Here is a 14369-nt window from a genome sequence, read left to right on the forward strand (position 1 = left end):
AAGCATCCAAGGCACACACAAAACTCATCATGTTCCCTTTTAAGAACTATATGATAGAGGCTACTCTTTCCTAATCTATGCTCCATCATTCAGAAACAATGAAGGCCTCACTCTTACCATTTTCCATTCTCTTTTTTGCTTGCACCATACAACTCTTCATTGGTATTGCTGTAGCAGCACCTGAACCAGTGGTTGATACCTCAGGCCAGAAGCTGAGAACTGGTGTCAAGTACTACATTCTGCCAGTCTTCAGAGGCAGAGGTGGTGGTCTAACAGTTTCAAGCAGTGGCAACAACACATGCCCCCTCTTTGTGGTGCAAGAGAAGCCTGAAGTATTGAATGGCACCCCAGTTACTTTCACACCCTACAATGCCAAAAGTGGTGTCATCCTAACCTCAACTGATCTCAACATCAAGTCCTATGGCACAACCACCTCCTGTGACAAACCCCCAGTGTGGAAGCTCCTCAGGGTGTTAACTGGGGTGTGGTTTTTGAGCACTGGTGGTGTTGAAGGCAATCCGGGGATTGACACCATTGTCAATTGGTTTAAGATTGAGAAGGCTGAGAAAGACTATGTGATTTCTTTCTGTCCCTCAGTGTGCAAATGCCAGACTTTGTGTAGGGAACTTGGGTTATATGTTGGTGATGATGGAAACAAGCATTTGTCTCTCAGTGATAAGGTTCCATCCTTCAGGGTTATGTTCAAGAGGGCATAATAAATGGCATATGCTGTTGTTGAAGTGTAAGCACTTCTTTTGTTCACACTTTGTGAAGGAAAGAGTGAATTGGTTGGTGATCAATAATGCATAACCCCTTTATCATCTTATTTATCTTTTGTGCCTAGTTGTAAGCAAACTTAATTACATTACTCAGTTAACTTGAAAAGCAAAACTTGAAAAACAAAATAACAATCATGAATCACAAATGGTACTAAATTCTTCATTTGGTCCCTAATTGACACGGTCTTCTAAGCCATGTTGCATTTTTCACCACTTCTCACAGTGGACACAACCATGATGTATTTTTCTGTGGCATATACAAATTAGTCACCAGCTGCTGTTAATCATCGCCAAAAGATAACAGTGAAAATAATACAGAACAGGCAACACAGATAAACTTGAACATCACATTGCAAGAAATCTCATTCTCATTATAAAACTTAACTACTCAACAGAAAAATTAAACTAAGTACTTCACAAAAATAGAGTTAATATTTACTCCTTTTGGTAGTGATTGGACATGGAAATGGCTTTATTGAGATTCTTGAGAGCTTTCTCGAACCGCAAGAACCCCACAAACCAAAATTCAGAATCATCCTCTGTCACTATCTCTATGTACTTCTGTTCTACATTATTCACATTCTGGCTTTCATTGACCTCTTTTATTCTACCTATTGGGATCAAAACCTGCATATATAATAAGAAGCAAAATGACATCAGAATCCAGAAGAATGCAATAGATAAAAAAACATATACACAAGATTTTAAATTAATTTGAGTTTAAAGCTAGGTTGCATCATGTGAAAGACTACCTTGTAAGGTGCCCTGGCTAACTCTCCTGTCACAGAACTGAAGGTTATTGGCCTTTCACTGTAAAATGCAACCTTTTCGGTTGAGATAAAGAGAACTCCAGCAATAGGACCAGCAGTGGTATATAAATAACACTGAGAGGCCTTCAACAATTGCTCTTTTTCTTGCATCCCAAAAACATTCTTGAAGATGTTCCCTCTTCCTCCTTCTTGTATAATCCTTGCCCCCAAACTCAACTTCCCCTTCAGAATCTCAGACAGATTAGGACCCATTTTCACTGCAGAGTCATGCATGCAAACAGCACATGGTGAGTTAATCTAATGTTCAATAGAATTGATCACTTTTTTTATAATATGGAGTGTGATCTCTCAACTTTGAATTACCATGGTCATGAATCCTACATGTAAAACTGCTGCTTTTTCCTGTGTCATTTTCTTTACCTGCAGAAGGTACAATAGAACTCCCTTTATAGTCTGTTACATGTTTAGTCTCGTGCATCGATGTCATGAGTAAAAGTGTAAAACCAAGGAAGAAAATGGTGGTTCTTACCTTTGCTGATGAAAGAATAGCTATCAACAGAAATTTGATTTTGTGGTAAATCGTCATCAAGATGTGGAAAAGAAATGAATCTCCCCGGAGAGGTAGTAGCAAAAGACTTCATAATTGTGATTTCAGAAATTTGATATTCAAAATGGAGTTCTTCAATATATGCTGACACAGATTGTATGAGCTACAATACAATTCTTGTTAAAAGCTGTTCAAGGGAAACTTTGTATTATAAGTTTTGTAGTGATTATTATAATCAAAATACAATTTGGTATATAAGACAAAATCAAGTCTTGATTTTCACAGAATATGCATTGTTTCTGGGTAATAACTTGGCTGAAATTTAAGCCGAATGAGCAAGTGGATTCGAATATTTTTTCCAAGTCAAAGAAAGTTGGTATACTCAGTGGTTTTGAATTTGATTATCTATTTAATGGTTGATTGACCTAAGCGTGGCCATCATTGACTATTCTAGAATGAACTGCTATTCTTTTATTTCGAAATTTAGAAGAAGAGAAAGAACAATTTTATCTGATTACGTACAGTATATAGAATATTTGTTATTCGATTCAACAAATGTTTTATGATTTAGGGTTTAGATTTTTACTTTTGAGTGTTGTTAATGTTATAATAAAAATATATATTTATTTTACCTAATGTATTTTATACACCGTATTTAATGAGTATAATCATTAATATGGAATTATTTTATTTATTTTCAGTTAATTGACCGACCTGATTATAAATGTTAATTTTAGTTAGGTTGATATTTCTATAAATTTTGTTTTGAGTTTGATTTTGAAACAAGTCAGAAAGAGAGTATAAGTGTTTAATATTATTATTATTATATAATTATTTATTTTTCAACTTTGAACATTAATATTAACTAAATAAATGAGTGAATTTTAACAATCCAATTTTTGTATGTAACATTAAAATTTTAAAGATTACATGATTTTATAATTAATCTTAATCAGGAAAAAAATAATAATTAACAATTTAGAGGTTTACATTATGCATTGTTGGTATAAAAAAATATGCATTTAATAAAACATAAATTGTGGTAAGTATAATTTATAAAATAATTAAGGGAAAACGTGATATTTGTTTTATACTTTTCTTTGTCTAACCTAATTTTAATCTCTTATAGTTTCAAATTCATGAATTGGGTTCTCAAATTTTGGAAAATATGTCTATTTAGTCTCTCCTTCAATTTTGTAGTTATAAAAAAACCATCACTGCATTTTGAACTTAAGCAAGATTTATTCTACAAAGTTTGAAAGCTAATTCATCAATTTAAATTATTATAAATTAAAATCAAGTTTGACAAGAAAAGCACAAAAAAATATATTTCTCTCAATAATTACTATAAAAGTCAATAAAATAACTTAACACCATCGATTAAAAAATTGGATCCTCAATTCACATTACTAACATATAGTAATTTGTGATATTAAAAATATAAAATTATTTATTAAAGATCTTACTTTACTAAAAGTTAAATAAATTTACTATATATAAATAAAAACGAATCTCGTCTTACTGATTTTATAAGTTTAATTTCATAAGATTGAATTATATTAAGATAAATAAATTAAATTTACAAAATCGGTTATAAAGGAATATTTAGAAAAATATTTTTCATTTTATTATATTTCAAAAAATTGGACTAGGAAATAGATTCATTTAATCAATAATCGGTCTGATTATGTAATATTGGACATATAAGAATCAGTTTGTATAAAATCAGTATTTAATGATATTTTATATTATTACTGATTTTCCACTTTTTTATATTATTAAAAAATAAAATCAAAAATATCAATTTTTATAAAAGAAAACAAGAAACTTCTCGGTTTTGGGTAAATAACCCCATATTTGGGCCCAACAAGAAGCCCAATCATTCCCTATAAATTCGTAGACTCGGCTTCTCCAATGTTTTCAGTGTGCATCAACTCCGAAGCGAAACCTAAAGCCTAGAACCTTCTTCTTTCACAGTTTGCCGGAATCACCGATGGATCCTCAGCCTGAGCCGGTCAGCTACATCTGCGGAGGTTTCTTCCCTAATCTCGTCTTACTTTGACCTAAATGCGTTTTTCTGTTTTTCTTTTCTGCAAATATAAATGTCTGTTTAGGGTTTTGCGGATGAATTGTGATTTTACTTGTGTATATGCTTCAGATTGTGGCATGGAGAATACGCTGAAGCCTGGTGACGTTATACAGTGCCGCGAGTGCGGTTACCGTATTCTTTACAAGAAGCGCACTCGTCGCAGTAAGTTTCAATTTCTTTAACGCGCTATTCTATATACATTCTGTGTCGATCGTGGTTGCTGACTTATCTTCTGTTTTCTTCAGTTATGTGTATTAATTCAAATAATAGAAGTGATGAGTAATTATTATTGCCGTTGGAAATTCTCTCTCCTTTGGCGTGTCTTCTTTATAATGTGTTCGTGAGTTTGTTAGAGAAGAGTGTTAGTTTAAAACAAGTCTCTGTTTCTAGTTTTTCGATTCAGTCCTGTCTAACAGTGTAGACTAAGGCCTTTTTGAAAACTGTATTTGTTTTTTTTTTTTTAACTTGTATGCCGCAGAGCACATTTAGAAGTGTTTGTAATTGAGCATGATTTTTTTTTATAAGCTTTTCCTTGAGCACTTGAATAGAGCATTTGAAGGAAAAAAAAAAGACGATGCGAAAGCATGTGTTACATTAGCAGATTTTTATGGGTTTCTAAACTAGAACACTTGTTCTGTAAATATTTTTTAAAATTAAACTGATTTTGTATGAGAAATTGATTTTTGTCTGGTGTAGACTATTTTTAAAAGTTTATTTTAAAATAAAAAATGAGAAGGAATTAAATAGAAGACCTAGACAGACAATTCATTTACTAGCTGCTGTAGGCTATTCAATTATACATTTATGGGTTTTCATGATTCTGCATATTATGCTAATGTGTGTGTGTGATATAGGCTACGCATTTTTTTGGAGTCATACAGAAAACAGACTATTAATATGATTGGTTCAATTTTAGCCATCTATAAATTTGTAATATTTTTGGTAACATGTGTGCAAGTCATCTCTATAAAATTTAAATTTTATAAACCACAATAGTATTGATAGTTTAAGTATGAATCAAATATTTTAAATGTTGGGACATGAAAACATCGTTTCTCAATGTCCCACTATAAGCACCATGATTTTGTTGGAAGGTGGTTAAGATCAAAGTGAACATTGTTTAGTGTTTAGGCTTGTTTAGGTTGAAGCATCATGAGAATGATTTGTTTAGGGTTTAGACTCAAGTTTGGGCAATTCCATTGGAAGAGCTACTTGTACTTGGCATATAAATATAGATAACATAACTAATATAAACTATGCACAGTTTAGCTGCATGACTTATACGTACCATACTTATAATATATTGTTTTAATGCAGTTGTCCAATACGAGGCCCGCTGAAGAAAACTGCTGTGGCATTGGCAAGTGATTTCCATGGAGAAAATGTTCTGCATATGTGCCATGTGTTTTATTTGTTGTGATATTGAAGAACTACTTACAGGACAATGATGATTAGAGTAAATCTACAGTTTGCATTTGGATGATGCTTTTGGAAAAGGATAAAAAAACTTTTAAATGTGAATAATTATTACCATTTTTGTCATTAGTTTGCAATTTAAGTTTCAATTGTAGAGTTTGGTGCTCAAAGTAGAAAAACTGTGACTGTTGTTAGGTTTTGTTATTCGTCTCATATCCTTGTTTATTATGCTTTGCTGTAAAACAAAATGAACAGTTTTTATTTTATTATTTTTATCGATATTTCTTACTTTTTTAATAAAATAGTAAGATGGCTACTGCATAAAAAAGGTTTATGTATTTAAATTCTTTATTTATTTTATGCGTTTTGGGGTTGTTTTTCAAAGCAGGTAAATTTTAAATTTTAGTTAATTAAATCATTTGTTGGGCTTTCTTGATTATAACAACGAAATATTTTGCAACTACTATATTACATTATATGGCCGAGTCTTATGATCGAAGTTGAAGAACAGAAGAATTGGAATTTGCTCCGGTAATTTTATTTTCATCATTCATTTATAAGCCAACGCCAGCCTATGAAGAAAATGTGGATGCAATTATTGGTAGGAATAAAGGACGCGCGAATAATAGAATTAATAAGATCCATGTGATGTTGAATGATGGTTTTCTGCAGATTAAGTGGATTATTCTCTTGGATTGCAAGTGCTTGTGAACTGCAGGACCTTTACTAATTTGTGAGGATATATGGCTCCTTACAGTTTTAAGGATTCCATCTATTCAAATTTCAAATATTTTGATTTGAGATTAAAGGGTATTATAAAATATTTTGTTTTGTGCGAACGTATTTTTTCTTAAAATTTGCTTTTTGTTTAAAAAATATTTATAATCTAATGGTTCATAAAAATAAAGCTAATGAATGGCGAGTTTAATCCTTATATTAGTCCATAAATGGTTAATTTGGCTTTTGTATTAGACGATCACGGGTATGACATTACATAATGACCATATGCAGTTTGGTCTAAATTTTACCTAAATTAGCTAATGTATTGCATCCATCAAATTTCTTTTTTCACCCCGTCAATTAGGTGAAATCACTAAATTATTTTATCTAATTTGTTCTCTGGAAAGCTATTTCCAGAATACACGAAAAATTTATTCTGGAAAAAAATCTTTATTGTGGAAATTGTGTTTTAGGAATTCTAGTTTGGAAAATTTCTTCTAAAAGTTCTATATTCCATAAAATATTTTTCAATGTTCCAGAAAACGTTCTCTAAAATATGAACTTTGGAAATTTTGTTCTAGAAAACGTTCTCTGTAAGTATGTTTTAGAAAAAAACTTTTCAAAATATTATCCAAAAGTCATTTTTAAAAAAAGGTAAACAATTTGTTTTTGAAATTAATGGGTTGCACGAAGAAATACGATGGGTGCAGGAAGAATGAGCCATTATGAGATGGACTATATATATACTTGTGGATTAAGACATTTTCTTCTTGCATCCCATAATTTCTAACGGCACCTTTTTAATTTTTAAAATAACTATTTTACTTCTTTTTAAATGTGACTTTCTGATTACCTGTTTCATAAATCTTTTGTAACAAGTTTTACAGAATATGATCAAAAATTCTGAAACAAGATTTTGAGGATAATATAGAGTGTAGTTAATAATATACATTTTGAGGAATAGAAAGTCCAAGCCATTGATTAATTTTGTGGTTGGAGGGAGGTGGAAGAAATCAGTAAGAGAAGATTTAAATCCATGGATTTTATTATATTCTGAATAATGTACCAAAATAGTGATATATCACACAATTCTTACCAATTTACTAAAAAGTAAATACATTTTTGCTTTTTGGAGGAGTCCACATAAATAGTAAAATAGATGGAGCCGTTCAATTAATTCCTCACTTTTTCTCACTTTCATCACCCTTTTCCCTCAATACAAACCTTTTCATTACACAACCTATTATAACTTTTCTTTTTCTTTTAATATTTTTCTCGTCAAATATCATGTTTCTAATAATATATATTAATGGAATTTTTATTTGATAAATTTAATATAATTTATATCTTATAACAAATTCAGAAGTTTCATTGATGCCACTAAAAATACAACTTACACCTTCGTAATAAAAGCATATGGAACAACGTTACTGACATTTCCTGAATACATAATTAAACCTATATTTTATATATTAAAAAATCACACATTTGTAGAATAATTACTTTACATGATTTTTATAATTTTAAAATTAAAAAATCACATTTATATTAAAAAAAACAATAAAAACATGGGCATTAAAAAAAAAGAAAAAAAAAGGATTTTATGTTATACTTTGAAATCGATGAATTAGTGCTAGAAATTTAAAAATACGCGAATTTAATTATTCTTTCAACTTTTTATAATGAAATATTTCACTAAATGGTATGTTTAGTTAAAAAAAATGCATAAAATCACGTTCTTTTAAAATTTATGTGACCGATTCATAAGAAATCAAAATTAATAAAAAAAATAGAGTAAAAATATATTTTGAAAACAATTAACATTGATGATAGGATTTTAACTTATCTCAAATAAATTTTATCATTAAAGAAGAGTGTGATACAAATTTAGTTTGATTGTTGAATACTAATTAAGAACAATAAAATTTTGATGGTTGAAGATTGTTTAAAGAATATAATATTTCATAGTATATAAATAACTACAAATCTCATCTTACGAGTAAGTTTTATAAAATTAAGTTAAACATAAAATATATTTTTTAATATGATTTAATAAAAAATATAAATATTATTTTATAAATCAATAAAAATGATGGATGCGCATCTTAAGTTTTGGGATAAGAATATTACAGACTTAACGTAAGAAAATACTTGATTATAAATGAATTGGTAAAACCTATAAGAAATATACTTAAGTGCTCTAATTAGAAAAACCTTCTTATCTCTCTGGCAAAATAATTATTTAATGTCATTATTTTTAAAAATGTCTCTAAATGGCACACTATCTTTAATCATGATTACAAATATAATTAAAAAACTAGTTTATAGTTTATAAAGTGAAAAGGATTGAATAAACTTAACAACATTATTAATCTACATAAATATTTTGTTTAAATTTAAGTCTGATTTTTATGGAGGAAAGCAACAAGAATAGAAGAATATTCGGTATCTATGATCAAATATTATATTGTTTTTCTGGGAATTGAATACAAAAAAGTGAATAAAAAAAAGTATTTGATGAATGATGGTCCCAGTGTGGATTATGGGAACATCAACTTGGAGAAAAGGTGAAAGTCTGAGCAATGCAGGATTTTGGACCACTCACCAACTTAACCAGATCACATTAAAGATACCCTTTTTATGTTACCTCTTTTTTTTTTCTTTTTTTTTTATCATAAAGCAACATGTGAAGATACCCCCACATAATATTATTATTATATTTCATCTTTGAAAAATATTTTATAATAAAAAATATTACTTTGATAATTACATGTATAATATGAAAAGACACTGAAAAGCATCCATTTACAACTATTGTAGAAAATATAATTTTAAAATTATTTTATTTTAATAAAAAAATAATATTTCTTTTTTATTTAAAATCTGATGTAAGATTGTCAATCTATTAACTGTACTGTTTCCGTAAATATTTCGACCTCAAGTCAGTTCGCTTTGGAGATCGGTACTCTGTCACGGTTTTGTCCTGAAAATAAGTCTTTTAGATCCCATGATGGGCGTCAATGTTTCGATCCCAAGTTCGAGAGATAACATCGCTATGGTCAATCACTGCATCCGAGGTATTGTCCGTTTTAGAAGTCGGTGTACCGTCACGGTTTTGTCCTTAAAAGAAGTCTTTGTGGGTTGAGGGAGGAGAGAGTATATCACTACAAGAAAATCATGAAATATAAACTAATTTTTATAGACAAAAAATAATTATTTGCTATAGTAACTAAATTAGAGACTATTTTAGAGACTAAAAAAATTTGGTTTCTAAATTAGTTTATATTATTGTTAAATGGTTTCTAAATTGGTATTTAATTAACAACCAAAGTTTTTGCTATCAAATAAATCATTTAACAATAATATAAACTAATTTAGAAATAATTTTTTTTTTTAGTTTCTAAAATGATATCTAATATAACAATTAATTATTTTTTGTTTATAAAATGGTTTCTATTTTATATTTTTCTTGTAGTGTATGAATTGTCTTTGACCTCGAGCGATGTGAGACTATATTGACATACGAGAACACATTTTTTTTTTTAATGGTTGATAAGATGATATTTTATTCGAATATATTTTCAAATTTCATTAATGTATGATATTTTTTTTTAAATGGAGTTGTATTTAAAGTTGCCAGATATTAATATTTTATAACTAAATCAATTGATAAAAAGAATAATTCATAATTTCTTTACAATAAAGTTGATGTTAAAAGAACAGATATTTTGTCAATCAGTACATTTTATAAGTATAAGAGTTATGCTTTGGATTAACCGTGAAAATATATTACTAATTAGTAATTTTATTCCATCACAAACTAATGAAAATTTAAGTTTAATCATTATTAGGGTTGGTTTTGACATTTTTGTAGGTTCATAAAAAAAAAATAAGGAGTATTCTTTGCATAAATAATATGTATATATATATATAAATTTATATAAGGATTTTGTCAAATATATGTATAAAAACATAGTATTAATGAGTCATTCTAATTAAAATTTAAAAATATATATATACATTGTGGTTGTCATAATCTTTTTCAACTTTTTTCTTGTAGTTTCAGATTGTTATTGTCCACATTCATGTCTTAGAAGAACTATATAATATAAAATAAAAATGAATAGCATTAGCCAATTGGTCGAAGTGTGTGTCTCATTTTTTACGAAAAATGATTTTTTTTTTCCATCTTAGATATTTTCAAACTACCATTAACAAGGATTAGGATAGATTTGGATAATTTTTTTAAATATTTTTTGGAAAAAAATAAAATTATGTGAATTAAAATTATTTTGTTATGTATAAATCAATGTTACTTTTTTTAATCTCTTAATTTCTTTTATGAAAATAAGCAATTGTATTCTCGTACTGTTACTACAAAACTTCAAGAATATGGGTTGAAAACAAAGGAATAAAAAAAAAGTTCAATTATATATTTTTAAACTTATTATTATTTTGTAGAAGAAACTCACCATTAAATAATGATAACTAAGCCTAAAATGTTTTAATTTGAAAAAGAATGATAATCTATTGAAACTGAATTCCTTCAATAATTTCTTTGTTAGGTAGTTGTTTCATTGTTGCCAAATAATTGTAACATATAATAATACTATATTTATATAATAAAATTATAATTAATATTGTTTATCAAACTTAAAACCAACATTATATTTTTATAATTTCCCTAAACATTGACATTCGAGACATAATTAAACACACTTCCAACTTTAACATTGACCATTACACTTAATATGAATAAAATAATTATAATTATATAACTTAATCCATGCGAATTTTAAAACTTTTAGATTTATAAATACCAAAAAACTAGTATCTCTTAAAATTGGTAATTCATCTCTAATCAATATTATTCTTTTTTAGGAGGAGTTGAGACAAGTTACTCGTTGAACAATTAATTTATTTTCTTCTATCGTAATTTTTTTTTTCTCAATGTTAGGTTTTGACTCTCGGCATCTACAAAAGTTTTTTCAACTTTCAAATGAGTATTTAGTATTCATGTGTAATTAATGTTGTAATAATGACATATAGCGTATGTTGGGTTTGAATTAAAGGGTATGCCACAATTAGCTTTCGAATTACCTAATTTTCGTACAATTTAATTATTATTAATACACACTTTAACTAATAAGTTCAAATTCAGATTGTTCGACCTATACGAATACATGCTATGGGACCATTCGTCCCCTAACTTTAGAGATATAATATTAATCAATTTAGTTATCAAATCATTCTATTTAATAATTTAGTTATCAAATCAATTTAGATATAATAAAAAATTAGTGACGAATGTAATAAGTGACAAAATTAGTGATTAAAATCAGTAATTCTTTCGGTAACTAATATTAATTAGTCAACTAATGAATGAAATCAATATGAAATTACTTAGCTAATTCCCTTTAGAAACTAATTATAAAATAAAGAACAAATTTAGTAATTCACTATAAGAAAATCATGAAATAGAAACTAATTTTAAAAACAAAAAATAATTAGTTGCTATAGTGACTAAATTAGAGACCATTTTAGAGACTAATTTTTTTTTCTAAATTAGTTTTTATTATTGTTAAATGGTTTCTAAATTGGTATCTAATTAGCAACCAAAATTATTTGCTACCAAATTTAGAATCTAAATAATTGGTAGTTAAAATATTGATAGCTAATTAGATACCAATTTAGAAACTATTTAACAATAATAGAAACTAATTTAAAATTTTTTTTATTTTTAAAATGTTATCTAATTTAGTAACTAATTATTATTATTTTTTTCTAAAATTAGTTTCTATTTCATATTTTTTTAATGATCTCTTATTCGTTACAATTGTTTACTAATGATATTATTTTTTATTTTCTTTTCCAAAACTAATATACCTGATAAATAAATAATGTACATACATAACACATCAAAAAAATAAATATATATATATATATACATATATTTATTTCTATTGTTAAAATTCATTAAAAATAAAACTAGTTTATAAACATTTACAAAATTATGAAGTATAAACAATAATTAGGAAGTTTGCGAGTAAACATAGAAAACTCATAAAAATGTAACATGTAGATAAATATAAAAAATGTTTAACTTCATATTTCAAAAGATTGAAAAAAAAAATCATTAATCAAGAGTTGCAACATTTTGTTGTTAAGTTATATTCATTTTTTAATTATTTAATATTCTATCACGAATATTATCTCTCTCAGTTTCAATATCTTGTAAAAAGAAATAATTGTTCAGTTTTTTTTCTCATGACATGGACAAATGATGAATATGGTCCCATAGGAGTTATGAGAAAAAACAATTGTAATAAATGATATTTGGGAGGCTTCTTTCCTTTCCATGCACACATACATTCTACTTGTAAATATCAAAATAAAAAATTGTATATTTATTAAATAGGAAAAAAACATAAAATACATCACTTTTCAACAAATTAATCTATCATTTATGAATTATATTAACTTGCGTTTATTTTTTATTCATCCATTTTATGTCTTTTTTCTCTTAACGTGTATGATAAACAACTTTGATGAGTTATGAGGTTTTTCAACTTTGTCTAAAAAAAAATGATAAAAGTAAAAAAATAAAAAATCATTATTAAAAAATTATTAAATAAAAAATAATTTTAAAGACAAAAAATAATCAGAGGTCATATTGGCTACATTAAATATTATTTTAAAAAATAAAAAATTATTGATATTTAAATTAATTTTTATGAGTTTGAGTTCGTTTCTTTAGAAGACATGCGTTAGGTCCTCGGGATGGGTTCCTTGAAGCTATCTCCGGGTTTCTTGAGACTTTTTGCCTGGACAAAAAATCTTGTTCCAACTACCATGAAAAGTACAAAAACTCAGGCCTGGGTTAGAATCTTAGTTTGCCTTTGGAGTATTGGAGGCCACATGTGATTTTTTCAATCATAAAATGTCTTGGTACTCCTTTGGTCTTGGATGAGAATACTATGAGAAAGAAAAGGGGTATGTTTGCTATAGTGCTGGTGGATATTGATATGTTGTCTCCTCTTCCTGATCATCTCTGGGTTGAACACTCAGACTTTACCTTTGTAGCTGGTGTGGAATATGAATGGCTCCTTCCTTTTTGTTCTCACTGTAAGGTGATAGGCCATGAGCTTGCTCAGTGTCGAGTGATTCATGATCAGGGTCGTGCTCCTGGGCCTCAACATAAATCTTCTCAAAAGATAATTTCTGATGAACGAGATCAAGGGAGGACTGAGGTCCCAAAACAACGTAAAGAGTATCGTAAAAAAGATCCGCAGCTGAAGCACGTGGAAGGTTACACTGATAAATTGACCATTAATGCTTCTGGCGGAGCTAAAATAGGGTCAGTCTTGGGTCATACTGCTCCTGATAAACCAGGTGGAGTGGAGGATGATTTGGCTGATATGCCTTCTCTTGAAGATGTCTCGGATCATGAATCTAGGCAGGGATTGCCCACTCACACTTCGGATTTCCCAGAAATGGGGACGCTAAGGAATTCACCTGCTGTTATGCAAGCCAAGGGCTCTGAGTCTCATGCTCCTTTTGATGCTCATCATGTGGAGGTCTTGACTCATGTGGTGGTATCACCTCAGTTGCGTGTCATCTCTCCTCAGCGGGTTAAATCACCTGTTCATACTACAACCCTAACCAATACTCCAATTGATGGTCATCATGAGGAGGTCTCTGCTATTGTTCCTGTACCATCCCCGTCGTTGGTGCTAAAAAATCACTTCTCCTCTCTTAATGGTTTAGACACTACAGATGTGGGAGGTGATCCTTATATTGGTACGTCTACTGCCATTGTTGAACCTCAGAAGGCTAAATCTTCTGCGGATATTAAAGCACTATCGTTGGTCCTGCAAAATCACTTTTCCTCTCTTAATGGTTTGGAAAATACAAATGTTCTTTCAAAATTTTGGGCTGGTCCCAACGAGATGGAGGAGGATGACAGTGTTACTGGGGATGAAATAGTTTGCACTAAAAGAAAACCAGGGAGACCACCTAAGAAGAATGGTAAATCCAAAAAAGTTGCT

The 14369-nt window shown here is 28.7% G+C and overlaps 3 protein-coding genes across 5 annotated transcripts; 2 read left to right on the forward strand and 1 right to left on the reverse strand.

The window, feature by feature from the left end:
* The first annotated feature begins 77 nt into the window (after positions 1-77).
* Positions 78-830, forward strand: LOC137837829 (Kunitz family trypsin and protease inhibitor protein). Its single transcript, XM_068646974.2, has one exon. The coding sequence runs from the start codon at positions 78-80 to the stop codon at positions 714-716; it is 639 nt and encodes a 212-aa protein (XP_068503075.2). The 3' UTR covers positions 717-830.
* On the reverse strand, positions 78-2386 carry LOC137837828 (putative GEM-like protein 8). 3 transcript variants are annotated; one of them, XM_068646973.2, is made up of 4 exons: positions 2079-2386; positions 1913-1969; positions 1532-1806; positions 78-1406 (listed from the first exon to the last, which is right to left on the reverse strand). In XM_068646973.2, the coding sequence occupies exons 1-4, from the start codon at positions 2188-2190 to the stop codon at positions 1215-1217; spliced, it is 636 nt and encodes a 211-aa protein (XP_068503074.2). In that variant the 5' UTR covers positions 2191-2386; the 3' UTR covers positions 78-1214. The 3 variants fall into 3 exon arrangements, with proteins under 3 accessions (XP_068503074.2, XP_090157433.1, XP_090157434.1); XM_090301307.1 differs by having other exon boundaries at positions 1931-1969; positions 2079-2313; XM_090301308.1 differs by lacking the exon at positions 1913-1969 and having other exon boundaries at positions 2079-2313.
* Positions 2387-3997: 1611 nt separating this feature from the next.
* On the forward strand, positions 3998-5727 carry NRPB12 (DNA directed RNA polymerase, 7 kDa subunit). Its single transcript, XM_068646972.2, has 3 exons — positions 3998-4129; positions 4255-4347; positions 5503-5727. The coding sequence occupies exons 1-3, from the start codon at positions 4090-4092 to the stop codon at positions 5523-5525; spliced, it is 156 nt and encodes a 51-aa protein (XP_068503073.1). The 5' UTR covers positions 3998-4089; the 3' UTR covers positions 5526-5727.
* Positions 5728-14369: the final 8642 nt, after the last annotated feature.

This window comes from Phaseolus vulgaris, chromosome 4, assembly GCF_051622355.1.
Source record: "Phaseolus vulgaris cultivar YP4 chromosome 4, ASM5162235v1, whole genome shotgun sequence".
Taxonomy (NCBI): Eukaryota; Viridiplantae; Streptophyta; class Magnoliopsida; order Fabales; family Fabaceae; genus Phaseolus; species Phaseolus vulgaris.

Bases quoted from the DNA above. Each gene is read 5' to 3' on its own strand.
- LOC137837829 (XM_068646974.2), top strand. From the start codon at position 78: ATGCTCCATCATTCAGAAACAATGAAGGCCTCACTCTTACCATTTTCC.
- LOC137837828 (XM_068646973.2), bottom strand. From the start codon at position 2,190: ATGAAGTCTTTTGCTACTACCTCTCCGGGGAGATTCATTTCTTTTCCA. The intron at 1,970-2,078 runs GTAAGAACCACC...TACCTTCTGCAG, and splicing joins CTATTCTTTCATCAGCAAAG to GTAAAGAAAATGACACAGGA. The intron at 1,807-1,912 runs GTAATTCAAAGT...ATGACTCTGCAG, and splicing joins ATGTAGGATTCATGACCATG to TGAAAATGGGTCCTAATCTG.
- NRPB12 (XM_068646972.2), top strand. From the start codon at position 4,090: ATGGATCCTCAGCCTGAGCCGGTCAGCTACATCTGCGGAG. The intron at 4,130-4,254 runs GTTTCTTCCCTA...TATATGCTTCAG, and splicing joins GGTCAGCTACATCTGCGGAG to ATTGTGGCATGGAGAATACG. The intron at 4,348-5,502 runs GTAAGTTTCAAT...GTTTTAATGCAG, and splicing joins CAAGAAGCGCACTCGTCGCA to TTGTCCAATACGAGGCCCGC.